General features: G+C 50.7%; 1 protein-coding gene and 1 non-coding gene across 4 annotated transcripts in view; both read left to right on the top strand.

The window, feature by feature from the left end:
* Window positions 1–18602, top strand: part of DIDO1 (death inducer-obliterator 1) — a 59922-nt gene that overhangs the window by 34317 nt on the left and 7003 nt on the right. For all 3 annotated transcript variants that reach the window (XM_012440557.2, XM_012440558.2, XM_012440559.2), the window contains exons 7-15: window positions 6337–6799; window positions 6923–7082; window positions 8165–8281; window positions 8413–8517; window positions 9063–9198; window positions 9419–9947; window positions 10643–10796; window positions 11555–11644; window positions 12633–12828. In XM_012440557.2, coding sequence (XP_012295980.2) covers window positions 6337–6799; window positions 6923–7082; window positions 8165–8281; window positions 8413–8517; window positions 9063–9198; window positions 9419–9947; window positions 10643–10796; window positions 11555–11644; window positions 12633–12828 — 1950 coding nt within the window. The remainder of the gene's footprint in view (window positions 1–6336; window positions 6800–6922; window positions 7083–8164; window positions 8282–8412; window positions 8518–9062; window positions 9199–9418; window positions 9948–10642; window positions 10797–11554; window positions 11645–12632; window positions 12829–18602) is intronic.
* On the top strand, window positions 11984–12146 carry LOC135277158 (U1 spliceosomal RNA). Its single transcript, XR_010344751.1, has one exon. It is a non-coding gene; the product is annotated as a U1 spliceosomal RNA (small nuclear RNA).

Below are 18602 nucleotides of genomic sequence, written 5' to 3'. Positions count from 1 at the left end.
GGGTCTATCCTGTGCTCCACACTTGCCTCACCTCGCCTGCCGTCAGAAGACCCACGGGGTGGAGCTGCCACTGCTGCTCCCCAGGGTGCCCCTGGCCCCTTCCTGTCCTTCCGGCGGCACTCGTTGCCTGGGGTTCCTGTGCACAGATGCTGTGCCACTGCGGGGTGGGGGGAGGCTGCGCCCTGCCAAGGTATCGTAGGTGCTTCACAGCCTCACCTGTTCCTCCCGTTTGTTTTTAAAAATTGTTTCTTATGTATACAATTTCTTTAGCTTATGGAAACATTTGGCACATACTTCTCTCGAGGATCATGATGTTGTGTTTTTATACATTGTTCTTCCATTTTTTCTCTCTATTCCCACTGTGAGTTCACCTCCCGTTACTGTCCAGGCATGAAGTCAGTTGGAAACTTGTTTTTTAGTTATACCTGACTGACTAGACCTTTGCAGTGGAGTTCTGGTTTGTAGGTGCAGTTCCTAGTGTTCTGGACTCCCTAAATGGCTCATAAAGTGACCCAAACACTGAGGATCTGAACAGATTTTGACTGGAAAGCAGATTCTACAGTTCATCTAGCTGTTGGAATTAAAGTGGAAAACCTTGCCAGTTTGTAAACCCAAATCCAGACGCTGTGTTAAGCATGGCGCCAGGTGGAAGCACGCCTCTTGTTCCCACGTGCTGCCACAGAGAAGGCCCTGGTGGCGTGAGAGGGACGGAGAACACCGTTCACGAGGAGAACTCATGGTGTGGGCTCCAGAAGCACGTTTCACTGAAATCCTCAGAGGATCCAGTTTCAGTTTTCAATAATAAAAAATACATGGGCGGAGCGGGGGGCTGTAGAACCTGAGTGTTTTGCAGGAGTTACAAGCCAGGAGAGAAGAGTGGCTTCTTTCACTGGTCGCTTGAGCTCTTTTGATGTGTCTCCTCCAGAGTTGTCCGCAGCAGTGAAATGAGGCTGGGAGTCATGAGACTCCATCTCCACCAATCTCTTCCTCCCGTTTAGAGGGAAAGTCAGAATCTGTACTGAGAAAGGGTATAGCTTGACAACTGCTTTTATGTTATCCACATAACGAAGTTTCTTGGTTGTCAATAATGACATTCTTTTGGCATTTTTAAGTGTTTTACTTTTTACAAACTTAAAAAAGCAGCCTGCCATTGAGAAAATGATGTGAGGGAAAGGTTTCACATCTCCGTGACCCTGAGCCTGCACGGTGAAGCCCGAGCCAGCTCCCTGCTGTGCCGCCCTCCATCCGTCCCTCCACTGCCCACTTTGTGCTATGCTTCAGCCACTTGCGGGGAGGCGGGGCGCAGGGATGGAAGTTTCCAGCAGGATCAGTCCCACTGAATTCACCACCTCTTCAGTGACCTTCATAGAACCTTTTGAAGCTATGGATCTGCTGTAATAGTCACAGATGGATACTCAGGAAAGCCCCTCTGGCATTGTCGGTGTCACGAGTGCAGAGGTCACCTCTGAAGACGCCTGCTGCAATTCCTCCAGTGTGGTACACAAGTTTAAGGTAGATTTGTATAAACTTGTAAAGTAATCCTCAGGGTTTTCTTGTTAACGCATCAACATACACATAGTTATGTTCTTAGCTTCTAAAAGTTAAGAGAAGTAGCTTAGAAGATGGACAAGAATTTTTGCTACTTATTTAAATGAAGGTTGTGGCAACTTTGATTTGCCACAAACCTGGAAGAGTTCGGCAAGAAGATCATCAGGTAACTGGCTGCATACTCAGCTGTGACCCTCACAGTGCTGTCAGCTGGGGGCTGTCATACTGAATGTGGCCCTTTGGGACTGGAGGGATTTCAAGGGAGGGTTGTGGACTAATTTAATGTGCCCCTAACATGTTGATTTCAGTAGTACACAGTTTAGATGAATCAGGGTTAAATTACTGGTGTGGGAGATCTGAAGAGCAGCGGCTGTGCTCCCAAATGGGTTTTGCAGCCAGGCACACCATGCGCAGCTGGGCATAACTAAAATTGCACTTGAGTGGAACGTCCGTCTCCACGTGGCCCTCAGCATGTTTTATTGTTGTGGTTCTCGTTGAAGTCGGCCAGTTCTTTGTATATTCTCATCCCAACATGAATCGGGTTTTAATTGTTAAAATGCTGTGTGAGGCCAGTAAGCCAAGGAAGGGTAATTTGCCTCCAGGTGTAGGCAAATTACTTTTTTTCAAGTTTCTTAAGGAGAATCACACACCTCTCCAGTAAGATGGAAGGCACTCATATAGTAGATATTAGTAAGAAAACTAACCAAGGAAAGCTTTGAGTATTCCAAAACATGGCAGCCTAGCTGTGGACCCTGTGAGGGCGTCCCGGCTGCAGTGATGGTCTCCTCTGAGGAATACCTGGGAGGTGGTCTGTGCCTGTTTATTTGGGAAGTAACCATCGTTTCCCCCAACATGGAAGCAAACCAGTAACGTACTGTACTTACTAAGGCTAATTTATTTGAACACATTTCAGCATGTCGAGAGGAGCAAAGGCAGTACATTTTCTTTTGCTGCTGTCACCTTGATCATTCACACCAGGGGAAATCTTGATGGTGAAGAAACGGGTGAAGTGGGAAGCTGCACTGTACACATGCCTCACTGGGGGCTGGGTATATGTCACAGTGAACAGAATTTACTTCCACAGATCCTTCACTGTCTCCTGAGTCTGTTTCCAGGTGCACAGCATAGAAACGGCCCTTAGAGCTGTAGCTGGCAGTGACAGGCAGGATTCAGGACACAGTGGAGGTCTGCTGCTGCAGCTTTCCTGAACCAGCCAGCCATACCGGGACAGGGCAGGCCAGTTCATTGTCAATGCCTATGCAAGGGCAAGTGGTGGTGGTTCTTTAAGTTGTTTTTATAACCAATTCCTTTACCTGTGAGGAGCCGTCCAGCAAATAAGGTCACTAGACGTGGGCCTCTGGACAGGCCAGAACTATGCAGACTTGGTCTCTTGCCCCGTATTTTAATCCCCGTCCTGCTAAAACTTCCACTGGGGCAATTGCACGGGTTCTACACAGAGGGAGCGGAGGAGCACCATCCTCCAGTGGGACCTGATTTTCTCCTCCCGATCTCTGCTCGGGAGGTGTCCTGGTGCCACCCAGTGGCCAGTGGCGCTGTAGCACCTAAGCCTGCCTTACTCCTGCTTTGGGGGAAATTGGCCAATTAGAGTGTGCCGCTGATCCGTGTGCACGACGACGACCTGCTTCGTTCTACAGTTGGCTGAAACCCACGCCTGGCAGCAACAGCTTCGTCGGGGGCAGTGGCCTGGGCAGGCCCCCAGAATGTGGAAGCTAGAGGAGACTGCTGCGGCCAAGGGGCAGAGAGAGAGGTGTTGGGAGAGGCAGGGAAGCCCTGGAGCTCAGGCAGCAGCGCTGCGCGGGGTGACCAGGTCACCACCACTGCTGCCACCAGGAACCCAGCAGCATGTAGGGGAGGCTTGCGCCCTGACAGGCAGTGTTGTTTCTGCAGTGGGTTTTTTACTGCTTGCCCTTTTCTAAAGTCATACACAACAATAGTTCAAAGTGACTTTCGATGAACTTGCAAATTCAATTTTAACTCTACTAAAAAGTGAGTTTCTGCCACCATTTCAGTAGCAGCTGACCTGAGTTGAGCACATGCCATGCCGTCCACCTGGAGTGGAATGGATGTGTGCCGGTCCCCGGAGCAGTTGCTGGATGGAGCATTTCCCTTCAGAGCAGGAAGGGGGCTTGCTGTGTGTTGCGGGGCACGGCTGCCATTCACTCTCCTGACGCTGCTCAGTTCCCTGCTCTTTGAAGCACAGATGAGGGATGACAAAGGTTGCCTCCAGAAACTAGGGAGCAGTTAATTTTCTAAAGTAGCAATGGTTAGTGAAAGCCATCTCCTTTTAAAATAAATTACATTCATCTGCTGTCCCACTCTTGGGTAATGGGTGGGTTTAGTTGCATGTCTTGGGATGCCCTAAAAATCATCTCTCAGCTTGGGTTTTTTAAAACTAAGTGAGGGAGACGACTCCAGATACACCAGCAGAAGTCCTGAGCGTGGCCGTGGCCGTGGCCGTCTCATTCTCACACTTTGATCTGGAGATGTGGAGTTGGTGTTTTTGAAGTTAGCTTGCAACCCCAACTCGAAACAAGTTGAGTGTTAAACATCACTGAAGGTCTCCTTCAGGTCACAGCACAGGCGTCCTGTGTGGTACTTCCAAGGCATTTTGTTAAGGTTTCTGGAAATGCCTTAAGCCAGCTTTTTAGAGTTCTTTAAATGTGAAATTAAAACACTCCACAGTTTCTAGTGCACTCACTGAACTGGTTTGAGGTTTCAGTTTGAATCATAATAGTTGGCTTCCTGGCAGGTGTCTGTTTGCTGCCTCTAGAGATCAGAGTTTGGTTCCTGGTGCCTGGCTGGTGTTAGCCTCCTCCCTCTGTGCCCTGCTGTGCCTGTTCATTCCATTCCCACCCCCGTGTTGCTCACCCCAAGAAAAGGGGCCTCCACTATTTGACCTGACTAACCTATAGCGGCCCTGTGGGTTAGGTGCTGCAGACCTTGTTGGCTAAGTCTGACAATTAAACTGAGTCGTTAAAAATAGATTTTCAATCTCTGAGGTAGTGACTCCTTGGGCGTATAAACAATCTGAGAAAACAGTACATGCAGAATTAAAAGCAGAGTTTCCTAGACACAAAAACTATCTGACACCTTTGTTCCTATCCTGTTAAACATTGCCATCGCTTTAATGTGCATTTTAAGATCCAGTGCCCACAGGACTGAGTGTTTTGGGGTGCAGTTGTGGGTGAGTGAGGCGGGGCCTGGCAGTGTTGCCAAGCAACCTGGTCCACATCTGGCAAGGGTTAGGCAGGGGCCGTGAGGCTAGAAGGGCTCCAAGGTGAAAATACAGGATTCGCCTTTACTTAATCACCGTTAAAATGGTTAGGGAAGAACACATGAAAATCCTTAAAGTTGGGATGGATATCTGTTAACAGTAACAGCTTTTTAGATCCATGTAGTACTGGTGCAAGTTTTGTAAAATTTAAGGAATTGTACTTATCTTGGAAGTTGGGAAGACTTGCAGCCCTGAGGCTGCTGGGGAGGGCTGGCGCCCTCTGCCAATGTGGCCAAGGCTGGCAGTGCCTGCAGGGCCAAGCTGGGGCAGGCTGTTGAATCAGGCCTTATTTGTAGAGTCTGGGCTCTTTCCTGAGCTGTCAGACTTACCTCATTTGTTGAAAGCATCAATAAGATGATGGCAAAGGAGCTCTTTTATTTTTAATCCCTGAGTTAAACAAGCATTTCTGGTAGCATCTGTCACATTCCCCTGTTTAGGCCTCTGGGAGCTTCGGAGGCTTGCTGCTGCAGGGATGGCTGGAAAAGCCTTTCCCTCGGGGAGGCATCTCAGATCACCTGAAGTAGCTCCCAGGCACTTGCCCATGGAGCTGAGACAGCCTGCTGTCCTGGGCCCTCACAGGGCCCCCCTATTCCCCAGGCGTTTCATTCCTTTGTCCCACTCGTTGGATTCCTGCCCCATCATGTGGCGCACCCTGTTGAGCCCTGTCCACCGGCAGGCTGTCTGCTCCCCTGCTTGAGGGCCTTTGGTCTCCGATGAGCTCACAGGGTTATCACGGGATTGATCTCTACTGGCATAGAAAGCTTTTTGTGCAAGTAGAGGGGTTTTGATGTCTGTCTGAGCTATTATTCTAATCCTTGTTTGGATTAATACTTCACCACTGAATGGAATTACAGCACGAGGGTTATAAATGGAAACCTGCTGTAACAGCATGGCTGTGTTCTCTGCATCCCACTCTTCATGTAACGGTGTGGCTGGGCTTCCCGTGATGCAGGTGTATGCCAGCTTTCTGTATTTTCGTTAATGGCATCTCCTCCAGTGAACTCTGGTCTGGAAGGGTAATGAAATGAGATGTGTAAACCCCACCCACCGGGCTAAAGGAACCTGTTTTCCCTTCGAAAAGATCTTTTTTAAGTTTACAAAAGTTTGCACTTGGATTAATAATGACAACACTGTTCTAAATCTGGCTTTTGTTAATTGATAATGTGAAATCTCTCCTTCAGATTTGAAGTTTCACTATTAATCAAGTCAAGCCTTTGCTAACTAGAGTTTGTTGGTTGAAGGTAAAAGATTAATGTAATAATAAAGCATTTTTCTTTCTGAAATAAAATGTAGTCGCCATCGTAAATGCTGCTGGCAGCCCTCCCTTACATTCCTCTCAACGTTAAGATTTTGCAAATCCTTTTCTTTGTGTGTATTCTATTCAGGAATGCCGATGGACATTTACAGGTTTAAGGGCAGGTCTGCTTTTGGAGACAGGTGACAGCACTCTGTGGTGTCCTCCTCTCACTCAGTGCCTGTGTTCTCCTTTGCAGCCACCAAGGAAGACAGGAGGTCCGAGGAGAGAGCTGCAGCCACGGCAGCCTCCAAGAAAACGGCCCCTCCGGGCTCCGCGCCGGGCAAGCAGCCTGCACCTAGAAATCTCGTGCCAAAGAAGCCTTCTTTTGCCAATGTGGCAGTGGCCACACCAGCCATTAAAAAGTCACCCTCAGGCTTCAAGGGCACCATCCCCAAGAGGTCATGGCTGTCAACTGCCCCATCAAGTGCTGCTTCCGCTGCCAGGCAGGCAGGACCGGCACCCGCAGTGGCGACGGCAGCCTCCAGAAAGTTCCCCGGCTCTGCTGTGGTGGGAGCCGTACGGAAGCCAGTGGTACCTTCTGTTCCCACCGCCTCGCCAGCCCCAGGACGCCTCGGGGCCATGGGTGCTGCACCGTCGCAGCCAAATTCGCAAATTCGGCAAAATATCAGACGCTCCTTAAAAGAGATTTTGTGGAAAAGGTGGGCTCTTCTGCTTGATTTATGGAGGGGCTTTCATTAGCTGTGGTTGCAGCATTGCCTCGCGGCTGAAAAGGTCAAATATGCGCAAGTGGCTTATGTAGTTCCTTTTTCTGTTCTGTTCAGAGTCAATGACAGCGATGACTTAATCATGACAGAAAACGAAGTAGGGAAAATTGCCCTCCATATCGAGAAGGAGATGTTCAACCTGTTTCACGTCACGGACAGTCGCTACAAGAGTAAATACCGAAGCATCATGTTCAACTTGAAGGACCCTAAAAACCAGGTGTGTGCCTGACAACGGGACATTGCGTTTCCTGTTCTGTTCGCTGGACACTAAAGAGACAAACCAAACAGTATTGAAACGTTTGTGTCCTTTCCAGGAAAGCTGAGAAGTCTCTCTCCTCCGTGACCCTTCTGCCAGCCTGGGTTGGGTTGTATTGGCGTCGAGGGTCTTGGAAGCCCCTTCCCTTCCCTGCCTTAGCTGGGGTCCCGTCTGCTCGCTGGCTTCCCTCAAGTCCATCTTCTATCACTAGATTGGTCTCTTCTAAACATTGCTGTAAAATTACAAGCCAGTCACTTCATTGGTTCCAAAATCAAGTCCAAATTCTTTATCCCAGTATATGAAGGTGTCCATATTCTGGCTTCAGACAGCCTTTTCCACTCTATTTCCTCATATTCCTCATCAGCGGAGTGAGCCTGAGGGTTTGGGCTGCTTTTGAGCGTTCTCAACGCTTGGACCAGGGGCTGCTCACATTCAGGATGGGGCGAGTGGTGCTCATCCCACACAACAAGGACAGAAACTCCAGCTGGGAGGGACAGGCCACCTGCCTGATGGGCTCCTCTTGCCACAGGCCTTACAGCTTTCTGGTGTTTTCCATGGCCTCCATCCAGACTCTTCCCTGTTTAGAATTTTAGAATATTGAAATCCTCTGACTTTGCATCTCGCCATGGAACAGCCCCCAGGCAGAACTGGTTACTTCCTTCCTTCACTCCTGACACTGTCTTTTTGACCTGTGTCCACTTTGTGTACACGACTGTTTTTCCTGAGGTGTTGTGTGTTCTGTTTTTTTTTAGCAGAACCAGTGCAGCCCAGGCCGTGAAAACTGCTGTTTAACCTTTTAGCACCTGTGCTCTCTGGGCCTGCATTTGCTCACAGCAGGGATGGCCCGGGGCGCACTCTCGCAAGGTCTTTTGGGGTGTTAGAGGTCACACCCTGCAGAGCTCTGCCCAGTGCCACAGCAAGTGAGCCCTGGGGGCCTTTGTCCTGTGCCCACTGAACTTCTGGGCAGCTCTGTTTTCCATAAGCTCTCCGTATTGACAGATACACGAATATTCTTTGAGTCAATGAAAAATACTTGTTTACAGGGACTTTTCCATCGTGTTCTGCGGGAGGAAATCTCTTTGGCGAAACTTGTGAGAATGAAGCCTGAAGAACTTGTATCTAAAGAGCTTTCCACGTGGAAAGAGAAGCCAACGAGATCTGTGAGTGCTGAGCAGGCTGGGAGGCGCCCAGGACTGAGTTTAACAGAAATCAGTTCACAGACAGCTTGCGTGAGCAATGCTTTCCTCCTAGAAAGCAAGGCTTGAGCTCGGTTTTGTCTTTCTCATTTCAGGTGATGGAGCCCAGGACTAAAGTACATAGTGAAAGTAAGAAGGCGGCCGCCAGGCAGGAGGTCATCCCTGACATGGAGGACTCTCCGCCAGTGTCGGATTCCGAGGTGAGCACTTGGGAGTTTCTGTGTTCACCAAGAACAGACCCAGCCATCCCAAGTGTTCAGGTATCTGAGTGCTCGGGCAGAACACTGAGCTGACAGCAGGTGTACGCCATTGTGGTGTTCCTCAGGCCTTGTATTCTTCCCCCGTGGGTCTCAGTCCCGTGAGACCGCTTTTCTTGTGTGGTGTTTTTGTTTTTTTGAGACAGAGTCTCGTTCTGTCGCCATGCGCCAGGCTGGAGTGCAGTGGCGCGATCTTGGCTCACTACAACCTCCGCCTCCCAGGTTCAAGCGATTCTCCTGCCTCAGCCTCCCGAGTAGCCGGGACTACAGGCACGTGCCACCACACCTAGCTAATTTTGTATTTTTTAGTAGAGACAGGGTTTCACCATGTTGGCCAGGATGGTCTTGATCTCTTGATCTCGTAATCCGCCCATCTTAGCCTCCCAAAGTACTGGGATTACAGGCGTGAACCCGGCCTTCTACTGTGTTGTTAATTTGGAGCTGAGTTTGGAAAATAGATGACCTCATTTTGTTCCTTTTACTTTTAGGAACAGCAAGAGTCAGCACGTGCTGTCCCTGAGAAGAGCGCAGCGCCCCTCCTCGACGTCTTCAGCAGCATGTTGAAGGACACCACCGGTCAGCACCGTGCACACCTCTTCGATCTCAACTGCAAAATCTGTACAGGTGAGCACAGTTTGGGGGATGGAGCCTTGGAGCTGAGACTACACTTGATTTTGTTAAAAATCACTGCATCCTTCTCAAAGCAACTGCACCTAAGCCAGGCTTAGACACAGAAAGGCCGGAACAATTCCCTGCCCTGCCTTCAGTGCTGCTCTCGGCTTTTTGTGAGAAGCGCTCGTGGGCCGGCTGGGTTTCTCACGGAGCCTTTCCTCGCCTTCTTCAGGCCAGGTTCCCTCTGCAGAAGATGAGCCAGCTCCGAAAAAACCAAAATTGTCAGCTCCTGTTAAGAAAGAAGACTTAAAAGCCAAGCATGAGAGCTCTGCACCTGGCCCTGCTCCTGATTCAGCCGATGAGGGGATACCGGAGGCGCTGCCTGAAGTTGCCCCTGAGCCAGGCCTGGAAAATGCTTCTCATCCAAACGTGGACAGAACCTATTTCCCTGGGCCTCCAGGAGATGGCCATCCTGAGCCCTCCCCACCGGAAGACCTGTCCCCCTGCCCAGCCTCCTGTGGGAGCGGGGTGGTCACCACTGTCACAGTGTCCGGCCGGGATCCCAGGACTGCTCCAAGCAGTTCCTGCACAGCCGTGGCCTCCGCAGCGGCCCGCCCAGACAGCACCCACATGGTGGAAACCAGACAAGATGTGCCGAAGCCTGCCTTGACTTCTGTGATGGTGCCCAAGTCCATATTGGCTAAACCGTCTTCATCCCCTGACCCAAGATACTTGTCAGTTCCTCCATCACCAAATACCAGGTACATACTTCAGGTGTGGTCTGAACAAGCCAAACTTGTTTTTAGATGAACAGAAGGAAAGACTGGTGATTTAATAGTTGAACTCTGAAATTTCACCCGAAATACAACTTGACTCTTTCATCTTTTAGAAAGCCCCAGTTTTAGGGTGCTCTCTTGTCATTTTGGAAGTAAAGATCTTAGAAATTTAGATTTAAATTTATGCTCATCCAGTTTCTTGCCTATTCATTTTATTTTTCTTTAATCAGGATGTCTATATTATTATAATTAATTCATCAGCAAAAGTAAGCAAAATGTAAAACTTGAAAGAGTTCACTTTTGATTTTAAATATAAAGTCTTTGTACTCTTGAGGCTGGGCACAGTGGCTCACACCTGTAATCCCAGTACTTTGAGGGGCAGAGGTGGGAGATTTGCCTGAGCCCAGGAGTCTGAGACCAGCCTGAGCAATATGGTGAAAAATACAAAACTTTAGCCAGGCATGGTAGTGCGCGCCCGTAGTCCCAGCTACTTGAAAGGCTGAGGTGGGAGGATCACCGGAGCCCAGGAAATGGAGACTGCAGCCAGCCGTGTCGCACCATTGCACTCCAGCCTGTGCGACAGAGTGAGGTTCTGTCTCAAAAAAAAAAGCCTTTATGCTTTTGAAATTCTCATTGCACAGAGAGACATTGACTTTTATTTTTATGGTTTTGTTTCACAGCACATCAGAATCACGGTCCCCTCCAGAGGGAGACACGACCCTCTTTTTGTCTCGACTCAGCACCATCTGGAAAGGATTTATTAACATGCAGAGTGTGGCAAAATTTGTCACTAAGGCATATCCCGTCTCCGGGTGTTTTGACTACCTCAGTGAGGTTAGAAACAAGAAAATGTGTGTGTGTGTGTGTGTGTGTGTGTGTGTGTGTGTGTGTGCATGTATGTCTTTCATAGGAGTTTCTGTACTAGAGTCAAACAGATGACTTTCTCCCTTAATTCACGGGGTAGGAAAGAAAGAAAAATGTGTGACACCCTTGCAACTGACTGGATATAGCAGCACCTCTAATTGCAAAGTGGCGATTGCTGTGATGAGTCAGCAGTTGGAACAGGGTCAGAAACGCGAGCCTGCAGTCTGACATCTCAGTGATGGGTTTCGCCGGGGTGCTGACCAGGTGGCTGTGCACATAGCCCCAGCATAGCCAAGTGTTCAGAGCCTGCTTTACACACACCTGGCCACATGTGGGGTGGCACCTATGACCCTATGGCAGGCCTTTTAGTTTTCAAAATCAACCAAAAAACAGCACTAGCATTTATGACCTTCATGCAGGGAGTCACCCTGGCTCATGTGTGAATCGATACTCTTTGTGTATGTACAGAAAAGATAACATAGAAGTGTTGCCCAGCCATTTCTAAACATAACCTTGTTTGGCAGAAGGTTGGCATCATATGGCCCTTGGATTTGGTAACTTGTGACCCTGGATTTAATACAGCATTTAGTACAAGTGTGACCGTTATCCTTGGAATTGTTGTGGTCTTCTTGAGCCTTGGATAGTACAGCGCCTTAAAGCGACTGCGTTGATCTTTTTGTGACTATTACAGTTTCACCCGTTACTTACTCACGGTCCTTTTTGTTTAGGATTTGCCTGACACAATTCACATTGGTGGCAGGATCGCACCGAAGACAGTTTGGGATTATGTTGGCAAACTCAAGTCTTCTGTGTCTAAGGTATCGCTTGCAGTATATATTCTGTAACCATAGAAGATAGTGTTTAAACACATCTCTTTTTAACCTCTCATTTTGATGGGTTAACACTTAAAATGTTAGCCTATAACTTATTAGATATTTCCAGGTGAATGTTAAAAATTAAGTTTTGCGGTGAGCTGAGATCACACCACTGCACTCCAGCCTGGGAGACGGAGCAAGACTGTCTCAAAAAAAAAAAAAAAAAAAAATTAAGTTTATATAGTTGTATTACTGTGTGAAGGTGTTTGAGTAATACAATGGTAGAAGGTTGTTTCTGATTTATTATAATGTATGTGCAGTTAAAGTTTAGTAAGAAATATCATACTTACCTGGCAGAGAGATACCATGATCACGAAGGTGATTTTCCCAGGGCGAGGCTCATCCATTGCACTCCGGATGTGCTGACCCCTGCGATTTCCCCAAATGCGAGAAACTCGAGTGCATAATTTGTGGTAGTGAGGGACTGCGTTCACGCTTTCCCTGAAGTATTTTTTAAGAAAAGAAATATGTAAGCTTTATTTTCTTATTTTTACATGATTGAAGGAGCAGAAGGTATCTTTTGCAGGGCTGATCGGGCTCAGGACACTCAGCTTGGGCTTCTGAACGGTCTCCTGAGATTTAGCTACAGCTGTGCATGTCTGTGTGTGGTTTTCTTTGGGGAGGCTCTAGTGTTCATCATGTTCACGAAAGGGCTAGACCCTGTCGTGTAGTTTAACCCTCTGGAGAGGTCAACAGACAGCCATTGCACATCACACAGCTGGTCCCTCATGACCGGGGCCATCATGCACGTAGTAAAAGCTGGCTCTGTTCCAGACACTGCTGGGCTCACATGTCACACGAATTGCCTCACTGATACAGGAACTCTGTGGGAACGTGGCTGTGAGTAGGAGAGATTTGAAAAGGTTGTGAATCGGGCAGGTGATGCCTGCGTCTGCTTTATGAGTGCTTCCCGCTCTCTGTTCCACTGCAGGAGCTCTGTCTGATCCGCTTCCACCCCGCCACAGAGGAAGAGGAAGTCGCCTATATCTCTCTCTACTCCTATTTTAGCAGCCGTGGCCGCTTTGGCGTTGTAGCTAATAACAACAGGCACGTCAAGGACCTTTATCTGATCCCGCTGAGCGCCCAGGACCCTGTTCCATCCAAACTCTTGCCCTTTGAGGGACCAGGTAAGCACCGGCTTTCTGGGTGGAGGTGAGGCCTGCCTGGCACCTGCAGCCCTCCTGCCACTGACATGCTGCTGAGTCTTGACCAGCCCAGGGCTCTCCAGGAGCAGCCGTTAGTAATAGAATTCATCTTTTAGGGCACAGGACTGCGGCACGAAGAGAACCCCCTATTTGTAGCATAAATTATCTTAGAAGAGTGTTTTAGAGAGGAAAAAACCCACAGCTTGCAGCCAGCTCATCCTGGCCTCAGATCAGAGAAGACTCAGTGCCCAAGGGTGCGCTGGAAAGGGAGGCGACATCCCAGCGGTCCTGTTCTTCCCTCTAGATGGACTCGGGAGCCAGCACACACCAGGAAGTGGCTCCATCATAGGCCACTTCTCTAACAGGGATGGATTTCCAGATCTAAAAATAGTGACATAGAAAACTATTTCTCAAAAGAATTACTTTTAATCTGCGGCTCAAATTCTAATAGGTTCGTTCATCTTTGGCAGGCTGCTTTGTGTTTGCACATTCCTTGGAAAGTACTATATTTAAACGATTATCTACAAGTAGCCTAAAATACATCTTACTTGTCAAGGGTTGAGGGTGATTCCAGGGGCCACATGCTCTGGTAGTGACCACCTCTCTCATAGCTCCTTCGAAGAGGCTGATGTGACTTCAGTTAGGGAATTCATGTCAGAGGCCGACTCAAGTGTCTCTGTGGCCATGCAGTCCCCAGAGGATCAGTGTTACCTAAATGTGGGTGTGTGGATCAGTGTCCTTCCTCTAAAGTGCTTTGTCACAAAGGCAGGTGCTGTCTAGACCCTGGGCTTCACTGCCCTCTGTCCCTGTCACCAAGCTTCGGCCGGTGTTCCTGCCACACTGTGCAGGGTGCTCCCACCCTCAGCCCTTGCAAGCTGGGGTCCTGTAGGGGCCACTCCACATCCTGGGCGGGACTTCTGTCGCCCGAGGCACAGCCCACATTCCTACTGGAGTCCATTCTTCACACGGCGTGGCCTCGGCTTATGCCTGTGTTGTGGAATTGTACGTCCATAAAGGTATCGGTTGGTATCAATAATTTCAGGGTTAAATATTTGCCGACATGGTGCATTAAATTATTTTAGTGCCAGATACATTTTTAAAAGCAAAGTGCTTTAGTGCGTCCCCTCAAATCTTCCTTGGGGTAGAGAGATACCATCTAACGGGTGGCAGAAAGGACCCTGGTAGAGGCTCTTGGTGACGCTTGTGAAGAGCTCTGGCCAGCTCCCACATGAGCAGGGAGAGGAAAAACCCAGCTCTCCTGGAGGTGAAGACCGAGAAGCTGACCTCCGGCACCTGTGAAGACCCACTGGTCAGTCACAAGTGCGATGGCCTGCGCGTGGCGTCAGTGTGAGCGTGGGGGCCTTGCCCTGCAGATGCTGCCGTGCCCCAGCACCTCTCTCCCGGGGTGGAAAGAGCACTTGTTATTCGTAGATACCAAGCCTCCCCTTTTTAAAACAATTGAAGTGATATTTCATCCTTTTCTGAGCTCCTCTCCCTGCTCCATCCCCAAACCTGGAGCTGTCAGGTGAGCGCAGGCAGTAGGGGTGTTGAGTGAGCCCCGGCGCATGCCAGGCACGGGTGCAGCAGGGCCTCGGAGGGGATCCCCACTGTGGGCATTGGCGGGGCCCAGGGAGGCCACCCGAGGAGTGGCGCCCCATTTCCCCCAGAGCAAGGGCTGGCTGTGCAGGTGCAGTGCCGGGCAGAGGGAGAGGACAGGTCTTCTGGCACCTCCCAGATGGCACTGGGACAAGGAGGGCTGGGCTGGGGCACTCACCTTGTCTGCTGAGTGCGGTGGCGCCTGTCACCCACACTGTCAGCGACCAGCTGGGGGGGACATGACACTTGCCCACCAAGGCACTCACTGAGGCCGTGACACTGCCTCACAGGGACACACAAAGGCCCTGGGGACTGTGACCCACGATAAAGAGCAGAGACGCCCGGGTAAAGTAACACAGGATGAGGGTTCTAGAAAAGTAGCAGCGAATGAAACTTTTCCATACACTGCAGAAATGTTTTAACTTAAGACTTCAGTATAATTTTAATTCTCCTGACTCCCCTGTTGACATGAATATGTGTACGTGAAATCTCACACCCTTCTATGGCCACTAAACAGCCTTCACCCTGGGCCAGGCCATCGGCTACTTGGCCTGCTTCACGTATTGATTACTTGACTTGGCGTTTTCTAGATCTAAATGTGTACATGTATGTCCTGGCTTTGTGGCGTGTATGTGTGTGTGTGTGTGTGTGTGTGTGCGTGTGCGCACGCATGCGTGGTGTGTGTGTAAGGTTAAGTCCTGGCACATTCCCTCTGTCTCAGCGGACCCTGTCCTCAGAGTTAGTCTCTGCCCAGAAGGCTTTGGACAGCACAGGCCACACCTAAGGGTGCTGGTGGTGACTCCACAGAGCCATGGTCAGGGGTGAGCTGTGCCGCACGGCCTGGAGTCACGCCCCGGAAGTGGTGGGCGAGGGCCTGTGGGCCCAGCTCCATTCCAGACCTTGCTCTCCTCGCCAGGGCCGTCAGCCTCGATTCTCCGTGCCGCGTGCGGCGCGTGCAGTGCAGGCCTGAAGGAGACCTGGCGCTCCAGCCTTGAGCTACGCGTCCGCGTCGGGGCACTGACATGGGAGCGGACGGAGTCCATCCCCTGGGGGTGTTCAGGAGAATGTCTCACTGGGTGTAAAGATTCACGCAGAAGAGTGACCGACTTATCTATGTGCCTCAGTTTATACCACGCAATTGCGGGTGTCCCTGCCTCCCAAACATGGTCCAGTCCCAGCCTCAGTGCTTCCTGTTCACACTGAAGCAAGTGAAGACCTCAAGGTGCCCAGCTGTGCCCTCGGGGAAACCAAGTCACCCGCTTGGTCAGCAGTTGGCCCCTGTCAGGCAGGCAGTGAGTGTGGAGCTGCCCCCGCAGCATCCTCAGGAGCCATGCAGTTCACAGCAGTAGCTGGATCTCCCTGAGGACGTTTGTCCTTGCATGTCTTCAAGATTTGCCCCCAAAGCACTGGGTTGTCTTACTTTGCCCTGCAGTGGCACCCTCCATGACTCAGCATCCCTCGAGGGGCAGCTGGGAGGTCTGGGTGTGCTGGTCCAGGTGGCCTTCTCCACCGCGATGTTCACCCCACTCTGCCAACACGGCCCCCCGTGGGGACTGGGGTCGCAGTCGCAGCCTGTCTTGGGGCCTTCTTCACGGAAAGGAGATGAGTTGGGTTGGAAGCTCATCATGTAGGGTTCTGTGTGAGGCCCTCACAGGACTGGATGCCTGCCTGTTAACCATGCCCAACCCCCATCATTTCCATGTGAAGCCACAGGCCTCAGAGCCTTGGTCTGAAACGCCTGTTGAGTAACCTTGGTCCATAAACACAGGTGCACAGTCTGCGTCCTCCCCAAGCCCAGGGCAGGAGGAAGCGCCACCCTCTGTAGCTGCTCTAGTGGAAAGGGCTGTTTTCTCTGAGGTTTTTATACTCTAGAAAGCTCTTCTGGGAAGAATGTTTGAATCCATAGTGTCTTTCTGTATGCACTTTTAACTGCTTTTTAAACTAGCTGAGAAATTCTGACTTGAAATATTGTCAGGTAAGCATTTCTTCAGTTTTCGTGTGTGTATGTAATAGTAGCTTTCATGGAAATTGTAATCAGAGTCAAATACAGTATTGAATCAAATGTACTGCCTTCTCCTAAATCAATAAAAAGATTTCATGGAAACTGGTCCTTGTTTGTTTGAATTGGAACCACTTGGTGGCTCCTGGTCACCTATCCTAGCCCCCCTTTGCTTTCCATAAGCCAGCGCAGCGCACTCTGGTGTGTCCCCAGCCCTGCAGCCCACCGCAGTTGCTGGAGCTGACGCAGTGCAGGCTGTGCTGCCCTGGGGCCCTTCTCGGCACCCACGCGCCTGGAAGAAGATGGACATCGCTCTCCCCTTCCCTGAAACATGCTGGACCCAGTGGTTTTGTGCAGGCCTTAGGGATTCCCAGTTGGAAGAGGGGGGCTCTGTGTGTGTGTGAGTGGGTGTGTGTGGTGGGTTGGGGGAAGTAGGCGTCTTCCCACCTGATTTGCCAAGTCTTTCTACCCAAGTCATACTTCACAACCCTTGTTGATTAACCTCAGTTTCTGTTCCAGCAGGTGTGAACATTCTGTTTTGACAGACGCAGACCAGTAAGAGAGTTTTCATTTTAAATAACTGATAGTAGGATGTGCTACAGGCCTCATTGTGATAGCTTTGGGGTTGGGAGGAGTCAGATTTCGGGTGGTTCATTTAGTAAGAGGGAGCGTCTTCCCGAAGCCTCAGGTTCAGTAGTGAGGGGCTGCCTCCTGCACCCTGAGAAGCAGCTGGTCCCCTTCGCCAGCTGCCTTGTCTCCGGGCTCAGTCTTGGCGCCCTCAGCTCTGCAGATGCCCCGTTCGCCCCCAGTTTCTAGAACTCTTTTCCCGTGCGTGTGGTCGGGTTCTGACCACTGGGTCTGCCCACACCCCTCCATCATGAATGCGCAAAGGACACAACAGGGCGCTAAAAAGGCCTGTTTGCTTGCGCATGCTGCGCCCTGGAGAAAACCATCCGCCCTCTGGCCTTTGAGAGGGTGTTGGGGGGACGTCCACACCCCTGTTCCAAGCCTGCTCAGCGCCCTTCAGTGGAAGTGCAGGGGCACGTTTAGCCGCAGCTGGCGTCTCCGGGTCCTGGCCCCTGGTTGCTCATGGCCACCTGCTTTATGAACTGAGAACCCTCAGCAGCCCTCAGGAGGGAGGTGGGTAAGTAAGCCTGCCGTGCCCTGTGCTGCCCACCACCTGGCTGGTGCCAGCTTCACGCAGGCCTCAGTCTCTGCACCTTCCCAGGGCGTACTCCCACCCAGGGCTCACACACACCACGGGGCGGCTGCTGAGGGGCGAGCCTGGGCACAGCCTCTGGGCAGCCTCTGCTGCCCCTCCCCAGGCGGGGGCTCTGTGACCTTTTGACCTTCCTGGTCTAGACGGGCCAGGCACTGTTGTGCACACCCTCTCTTCCCAGGGACGATGGCTCCCAAGGTCCAGGCCAGGCAAACAGCACCACTCCTTTCACGAAGAGTTATTTCCAAGGTGCCGGTCACATTTTACATATCCATGCAACCATAATAACAAACATGAGTTGGTTGACAAGATTTGACTGTTTCACAGTGGGTGTGCATTTGGGGACAGCCCAATTTAAATTGTGAGTCTCAGGGAGATTCAGAACGCATGCCCATCTGACTGCAGCTTTATCTAGTCGCCAGTGTCTGCAGATGAGAGTACCTAGAGCTGGGGCGTCTGCACGTGCCAGCCACATGCTGGCCACCAGTCTCCAGAGGGCTGCTGTGTCCAAGACTAAAGAATCTTGCCGGCGCTGGGACATACTAAATTTTTTTCATTAACAAGCAAATTAGCCATTAAAAGTTTGCGTTGGAGTGGCACGCCACGAGACAGAGGCACGTAACACTGACTTTACACAGCACACCGCCACCCTGACCGCGCTTTAGAAGCTGAGCGTCCCCCTTGGGTGGCACGGCCCCTCTGTGTCAATGAGCCGGCACTGGGCTTCCCCGGGCGACTTCCCCACACCGAGGCCCCACAAGCCCCACTGTCCAGGGCCCCTCCCGAGGCCTAGCCCACGGCTGTGTCTGTTCTAGTGTCCAGTTCTGTGGGAAAGGGCCTGGCTTACAAGAGCTCAGCCTGAGCCTCAGGGCCCCTCCCACCAGGGCGTGGTAGGCTCTGCAGACATGTGGTCTGGGAAAGCCATAATAGCGACTTTCACAA

This window comes from Aotus nancymaae, unplaced genomic scaffold (assembly GCF_030222135.1).
Source record: "Aotus nancymaae isolate 86718 unplaced genomic scaffold, 86718_ANA_hifiasm-v0.15.2.pri h1tg000029l, whole genome shotgun sequence".
Taxonomy (NCBI): Eukaryota; Metazoa; Chordata; class Mammalia; order Primates; family Aotidae; genus Aotus; species Aotus nancymaae.
The sequence above is the reverse complement of the archived record's forward strand: the minus strand, read 5'-3'. Positions and strand labels throughout refer to the sequence as shown.